This window comes from Ictalurus punctatus, chromosome 3 (genome assembly GCF_001660625.3).
Source record: "Ictalurus punctatus breed USDA103 chromosome 3, Coco_2.0, whole genome shotgun sequence".
Classification (NCBI taxonomy): Eukaryota; Metazoa; Chordata; class Actinopteri; order Siluriformes; family Ictaluridae; genus Ictalurus; species Ictalurus punctatus.
Window position 1 is genome coordinate 110,001 of NC_030418.2, and position 7,500 is coordinate 117,500.

The 7,500-nt window shown below is 42.8% G+C and overlaps 1 protein-coding gene across 1 annotated transcript in view; it reads left to right on the forward strand.

Moving 5' to 3' along the window:
• Positions 1-616: 616 nt before the first annotated feature.
• The window catches only part of kif15 (kinesin family member 15), a 14,628-nt gene continuing 7,744 nt past the window's right edge, over positions 617-7,500 (forward strand). Inside the window, exons 1-15 of the mRNA XM_053679183.1 lie at positions 617-744; positions 1,528-1,564; positions 2,375-2,564; positions 2,872-2,948; positions 3,087-3,124; positions 3,227-3,324; positions 4,075-4,254; positions 5,072-5,281; positions 5,427-5,552; positions 5,654-5,776; positions 6,051-6,192; positions 6,310-6,392; positions 6,729-6,938; positions 7,041-7,227; positions 7,395-7,500. The exon at positions 7,395-7,500 is cut by the window's right edge and continues 36 nt beyond it. Of these exons, the coding sequence (XP_053535158.1) occupies positions 726-744; positions 1,528-1,564; positions 2,375-2,564; positions 2,872-2,948; positions 3,087-3,124; positions 3,227-3,324; positions 4,075-4,254; positions 5,072-5,281; positions 5,427-5,552; positions 5,654-5,776; positions 6,051-6,192; positions 6,310-6,392; positions 6,729-6,938; positions 7,041-7,227; positions 7,395-7,500 (1,826 nt within the window). The 5' untranslated portion in view covers positions 617-725. The remainder of the gene's footprint in view (positions 745-1,527; positions 1,565-2,374; positions 2,565-2,871; positions 2,949-3,086; positions 3,125-3,226; positions 3,325-4,074; positions 4,255-5,071; positions 5,282-5,426; positions 5,553-5,653; positions 5,777-6,050; positions 6,193-6,309; positions 6,393-6,728; positions 6,939-7,040; positions 7,228-7,394) is intronic.

A 7,500-nucleotide genomic window follows, 5' to 3' on the forward strand; every position in this document is an offset into this window, starting at 1 on the left:
TTCTTTAATATTTGCCAAACTTTAAATGTTTATTACAGCATTGGACAAATCTGTAAGATAAATCCAACCTGATGCAAATTAACACAAAGTGCAGTTGTGTGTCTGTAAACCCAACTTATTGAATTTGTACTGACTTTAAAAATCCAAAATAGCATTTATATGGAAAATAGAAGCAGTTTTACTGAACGTTTGTGTACTGTACTTTATATATATATATATATATATATATATATATATATATATATATATATATATATATTAGTGCTGCATGATATACAAATAAAGAATATTAATTTATTTCGTTTTGAAGGTTATAAAGAAATACTTGTTAGGTTTTTACGTGGTATTCAGTGACTCACGTTAATCTGCACAATGAAGTGTTTTTGTAATAAAGCTTCTGTAGACTAGAGATTACTGCAGTACGTTTCTCATCGAACTCCTCGACTAATTAAATAGCGCTTCAGTTTCTCATATGGATTTTTATTCAATAAAGGTGTGTATTTCAGTTAAAGCTCATATTGTGCGGTTGTTAGTGGTGTTGCGGTTCTTCTCCAGTCCGGCAGGTGGCGCCACTTCACGTCTGCGCCATTAAAACCTCCTCCAGCGGGAGCCGAATGAAAAATTTCGTCGCGCCAATTTCGAAGTGTTTTGGTCGCTGATGGAGCGCTTTTCATTTCTTTAGTTCTTTATTCATATTAATTTTTAATTCGTGTCGTTACTCTACAATGAACCCCAAAGGAAAAGGTAGTTAATAACTAATCCCTGCTCTTCCTGCTTGTTTATTTAAACCCTTATTTATTGTTTGACGCGGTGAAGATTGTTTGCAAGGCAAGCTGGTGAAGCTAAGCTAACTGTTAGCATGCTAGATCAGACGTTAATGCTAAAGAGTAAACACGGGAAGCGCGTTTGGGTCCAAATGTTCTTTAAAAAAAAAGGATTTTAAAAAAATCAGTTCTTAAAAATATTTTAACTTGTGTCAGATCATTACATTATCTTCCCACGCGCCATCAAGTCTAATCAAAACTAGTGTAGAATGATCCTTTTGAATATGAAATCAGAGCAATATGGCTGAGAAAAATCCTAAATGGTTTTATTCGAGATAATTATTACATATTTATACACGAATACAGCTTTTTATTTGAAGGTGGTTATATAAATGTGAAAAAGAAAAATAGCAGATAAATATAAACTTTCCTTGTATTTTTTGAATACTATTTATTTAATATTACCTACTTATTACTTACTTTAAATTTGTGTACTTTATATTTATTGTGTTTATCAATGATAAATATTTGTTAAATGTATTATTCTTTAATAAGAAGTCATGAACCCTCCTACTGCTTCTTCTGATTCTGAGGAGTTTATGGAGACGGAATGGGAATAACATGTTAAGTCTGATCTCGTGGTCCATGTCGGTCTGAAATGCTTTCCGATCCCACGCTCGACCGGATTTCTGCGTTGAGTCACGTGTAACCGATCTGTTCTGACGTGTATCTGATCACCGTGTCGTGTGTTTGTTCTCCGCAGGATCCGAAGACACGACTTTACCTCTCCAGTCCAACAGGTGACTTCCCCGTCCTGCTCCGACAGTCCCACGTCCTCCGCACCTCGCAGACGCGACGAGGCCTTCCGTCTGATAACACTCTCACTTATTTATGTTTCTCCACTGCATTCAGGATTTATCAGCTCCTTTTCTCCTTCTAGGGAGTCAACCAGTTCAGTGAACTGACTCAGTGAATCAGTAAATCAGACGCGTCAAGAAGCGTCACACGTTACTAATCTTTCCCTCTAAGGACGACTTCTTATTTTTCTGAAGAAAGGTTTCGAGCGTTGAAATGTTTACCGTTATTGCTGATGGAAACGCAGACTATCGATAAAATTTCCCATGTCGACACAATCATTTTTCATTTCTGTTTTTTTTTTTTTTTTCGTTTCACTTGACCTTCTGATTTTTCATACAATTGCAGTTATTTGTGGAATTAAAATAACCGCTGGTTGGCAAGTTTCATTTCATTGTCCCATAACGCTCTCCGTTTTACAAAGATTTGAGGGACGCAAAAGGTAACCGATTTGTGATGCGCACAGAATTTCGTCTGGAAACGGCTAAAGGGCGGCAGTTGAATCATTTGAATGAATCACTAAATCAGCCGGTTCAGAGGATTGAATCAGTGAATCAGTATCTTTCTTGGACAGTTGTTTCTTTATATGAAAACAGAACTCTAGAAAAATGTTAAACTTTATCTTTAGCTCGTTAACTTGGTGAAACGTGAAAGTCAGCTTGTCTGAAACGTGCATATTGCACGTTAACTCCTTCTCTTTGGTCAATCTTGAAAATAAACCTGCCTTTAAAAAAATATTTTTTTGTCTTCTTCAGTAACAGCGATGGAGACACCATTAAGGTGTACGTCCGCGTGCGACCTTTGACCCAAGGCACCGGGCTGACGACAGACGGAGACCGAGGTTTGTGTTTGACGGTGACCTCGGATCACACGGTGCGTCTGAACTCCAAACCCGAGCCGCGAAACTTCACCTACGATCACGTGGCGGACGTGGACACGTCTCAGGTGAGAGGAGCGAAAGCGAAGAGTGAATCAAACAAAACTCCTACAACAAACGTTTAAAAGAGTCGACTCACTGAAGTGAATCATAACTGCGAGTTCAGTCAGTTTGATTCACCAAAAGAGATTCAACGGTCTTAAAGGTTTTATTGGAATTATTGTGGATTATTTAAACCTTCAGGTTTACCATATTTTTGTGTTTTTAGGCCTTTTATTTATTTACTTATTTATTTTTAAAAAAAGAGTTTTAAACTCTTTTAACTGCTGTGTGTGTGTGTGTGTGTGTGTGTGTGTGTGTTTATCTGTCCTGCAGGAATCCGTATTCTCCTGTGTAGCTAAAAACATCGTGGAGTCGTGCATGAACGGTTATAACGGCACCATATTCGCATAGTGAGTCTCCAGACTGTACAGAACAACATGCAGTTTCTTCACTCACAATAATCCGTCAGCTTCAAAACTATATATATATCAAACTAAATCTGGTGTGAGTGATTTATCTTTTTCCCCCTTATTTTCCCGATGATGCAGTGGACAGACGGGTTCAGGGAAGACCTTTACCATGCTGGGTGTGTTATATACACGCACACGCACACACACTGAGGATCCATCAGTGTACAGTGCTAATGAACGCTGAACTGTGCGTGTGTGTGTGTGTGTGTGTGTTTTAGGGCCAAACGAGCTGACGGATTTCTCTGATGAGCTGCGTGGTGTTATTCCTCGTAGCTTTGAGTATTTATTCTTCCTCATCAGCAGAGAGGTGGAGAAGGTGAGCTGTTACATTCAACCTCACATCAAACACACTACCTGCACCACCCTCCTGTCTGTAGACACAGCAGCAGACCCGCCCGCTCGTCCACAGACCCGCTCGCTCGTCAATAAGCCCACCCACTCGTCCACAGACCCACCCGCTCGTCACTAAGCCCGCCCGCTCCTCCACACACCCGCCCGCTCGTCAATAAGCCACGTCCCACTCCTCCACAGACCCGCCTGCTTGGCATTAAGCCTGCCTGCTCGTCCACAGACCCGCCACTCGTCAGTAAGCCCACCCACTCGTCCACAGACCCACCCGCTCGTCACTAAGCCCGCCCGCTCCTCCACACACCCGCCCGCTCGTCAATAAGCCAAGTCCCACTCCTCCACAGACCCGCCTGCTTGGCATTAAGCCTGCCTGCTCGTCGACAGACCCGCCACTCGTCAGTAAGCCCACCCACTCGTCCACAGACCCGCCTGCTTGGCAATAAGCCCGCCCACTCCTCTACAGACCCGCCTGATCGTCCACAGACCCGCCACTCGTCAATAAGCCCACCCACTTGTCCACAGACCCACCAGTCATCATTGAGGTCACCTCTGTGTCTTAAATTGTGCACTGCTTTACATTAAAAGTGCATTATGGGTAATCTTCATTTTCTATGGTACATCATTTACGACACTAACCTGTTGCAGTGCATTTTGGGATTTTATCAGCCGGATGTTCTGGTAACTTTACACAATATTGTAAGTGTGTGTGCACGTGCAGTCTACAGGAACAAAGAGCTTCCTGTGTAAATGCTCCTTCATCGAGATCTACAACGAGCAGGTCTTTGACCTCCTGGACAGCGCCTCAGCGAGTCTGTTCCTCAGAGAGGACATTAAGAAAGGAGTGTTTGTGGAAGGAGCGGTGGAGAAATATGTGGCTTCAGCTGCAGAGGCCTACCAGGTATATACACACACACACACACACACACACACACACCACTAGTTATAGACAGTATGTCTTTAGCGAGTTGACTGATTTTGCTTCAGTCTGACTGTGAATCAGTTTTGAACATATTTTGAACTAATTGGATTCACTAATTCATTACACAGAATCTGGATCAGTTGTTCAGAACAAAGAATCAACACAGTTAATCAGTACAGCAAACAGTTCAGAACTGACCAAGTGAATCTCTATCAAATTACTGACTCAAGTTAAGTTTTAGAGCAGAGTATTGCTACTGTGAACCTGTGAATCACACTCCTTCAGAAAACTTAAACTATACAATAAATTAGTAAATTAATCAAACTTAAAACCGATCTTATAAATTGGTGAGGTATGTCAGTTGCCCGGAACAGAAAAGTGATAAATTGGTGAACTGAGCAAGCTCAGAACTGATTCATTTAACTGGTTACACAAACAGAACAGAGAATTAATACAGTGAATCAGTAAATTAAACAGTTCAGAATCGATTCATTGAATCAGTTAATCAAGCAGTTTGGAGCTAATACAGCAAATTAGTACATCGAACTTGTTCAGAATTAATACAGTGAATCAGTAATCAAATAATTTATAGTAGTTGCAGTGAATCAGAAAAATCAAACAATTCAGAATTGATACAGTGAATCAGTAAATACAGATCAGAATTGATTCAGTAACTCGGCGAATCAGTAAATCAAACAATTTATAGTCAAACAACATATTCAACTCCAAATGAATCCTAATCAAACTTCAGTCTTCAGAACAGAATTGATGCTGGTTTTTGTGTGTGTGTGTGTAGGTGTTATCTATGGGATGGCGTAATCGGCGCGTTGCGTCCACGTCGATGAATCGCGAGTCGTCTCGCTCTCATGCCGTTTTCTCTATGACGCTGGAGTCCAAGGAGACGGGACAGGGAGTGGTGAACATCAGAACGTCTCAACTCAACCTGGTAGATCTGGCGGGGTCTGAGAGGCAGAGAGACACACATGCTGAAGGATCACGCCTGAAGGTGTGTGTGTGTGTGTGTGTGTGTGTGTGTGTGTGTGTGTGTGTGTGTGTGTGTGTGTGTGTGTGTTCAACTTTATTTCATACCCATCACATTATAAATGTTGTTGTTAAAGATGTTGCGTACTGTTTGACCTTTGACCCCACAGGAGGCGAGCAGCATCAACCGCTCTCTGATGTGCCTGGGTCAGGTGATCATGGCTCTGGTGGACATGTCCAATGGGAGGAGCCGGCATGTCTGCTACCGTGACTCCAAACTCACCTTCCTGCTCAGGGTAAGTGGTCAAAGGTCATACTGTTGTGTGTGTGTGTGTGTGTGTGTATACAGTATGCTCGTAGATTAGTTGTGACATGAACATGGCCGTGTGTGTGTTAGGACTCTCTTGGAGGCAATGCTAAGACGTACATCATTGCTAACGTCCACCCAGGATCCAAGTGTTTCGGTGAGACGCTGTCCACGCTGCAGTTCGCCCAGAGGGCCAAGCTCATCAAAAACAAGGTCAATAAAAAACTACAGACACTGCAGACACTCTGGAGTGTGTGAGAGACTTCACCGTCCTTATTTCTCTACTAGCTGCTTGTTTGGTTAATATTCTAATGACGGATTCCCGAATGTTTTCTTTGATTACGAAACTATTTTTCAGTTCTTTATTTCAGTCTGGTACACGGTTGTGATAGTAAATTAAAATATTATTTAATGTAAGGTGTTGGATGATGATGATTGTGAGATCAGAATTTCAGTAGGTGTGTGTGTGTGTGTGTGTGTGTTGTAGGCGATGATAAACGAGGACACTCATGGAAACGTGAAGCAGCTCCAGGCTGAAGTGAAGAAGCTGAAGGAGCAGTTATCTCTCGCTCTGTCAACTCGCCATATCATCACCGAGCTCGCACCCGGGGGGCCGCAGTTACACACCGGTACACACACAGTGTTCTCTATAACATCACGCGGACGCTGTCCTTGCAGAATGAGGAGTAAGTGAGTGTGTGTGTGTGTGTGTGTGTGTGTGTGTGTGTGTGTGGTGATGTTTGCAGTGGCATCTGAAGTCGAGCCTCCGTATAAGATTCGGTTCCTGCAGGCTGTACGACTGTGGAGGAGACGAGAGGAGGAGAAGAAGGTCTCTCTCTCTCTCACACACACACACACACACACACACACACACATTGTACAATTACACATTGTAATAGTTCTTGATTTATTTTTTGTTGTTGTATGATTTAATTGAATTATTGTTAATAGTAATAAGTATCATAAAACAGCCCTAATAATGCACTTCTTTATTTGATTCATATCTTGAAGTGTTGGCATGATTAATCCAGTTATTATTCTCTGTATTTCAATTTTTTTCCCCTAAAGATTTTATTAATGAACTGTATTTTCTGCATGAGTCTCCCTGAGGAAGCGCATTACTGATCCTGAGCTCTGTCCGTGTTCTCTGCGGGTTCTTGTGCAGGTTCTGCAGGAGAAAGTGTCTCGTCTGGAAGAGGCCTGGGCACAGAAGGAAAAATTCATTCAGTCCAACCGCATGATCCTGAAGTTCCGAGACGATCGCATCGCCCATCTGAAGAGGGAGCTGGAGACGGGAGAGCGAGCGGAACCGGCACGGCAGGACCAGATTCTCATCGATCAGCTGCTACAGGAGATTCGCCTGCTCCGAGAACAGGTACACACACACACACACACACACACACACACACACACACGGATTAGGTTAGGTACGCACTAACATGGCAGTCAGACACACACACCTTTCTCGCGCTCTCAGGTGGAACATCACCCACGCATGATGTGGTACGCAGCAGAGAACTGCAGCCTGAAGGAGGAATTGCGTGCCCTGAGAGCTCTGGAGTCGGTGAAGCACGGTCAGGAGGGCGCGTCCCAGTCTGCAGCTGAGCTCGAGCAGGCCTTTCAGGAGGCCTTAAAGTCGGAGGAGGGTGTGGAGGCAACAGGGGGTGAGTGTAGATGCTCAATTTGGGGTGAGGCCCTCAACCTGGCAGTAGTTGGTGGTAGTGGTGGTGGTAGTAGTAGTAGTAGTAGTAATAATAATAATAATAATAATAATAATAATAATAATAATAAAAACAATAACTTCTCTCTTTCACTTTCTTCTCTTTGACAGCTCCACCTACCTGCTCCACCCCGGTTACCATGGAGACGCTGTCCTCTGTTTCCATGGAGAGGTTGAAGGCCCAGTTGTTACAGAAACAGTCGGAGCTCACTGCCAT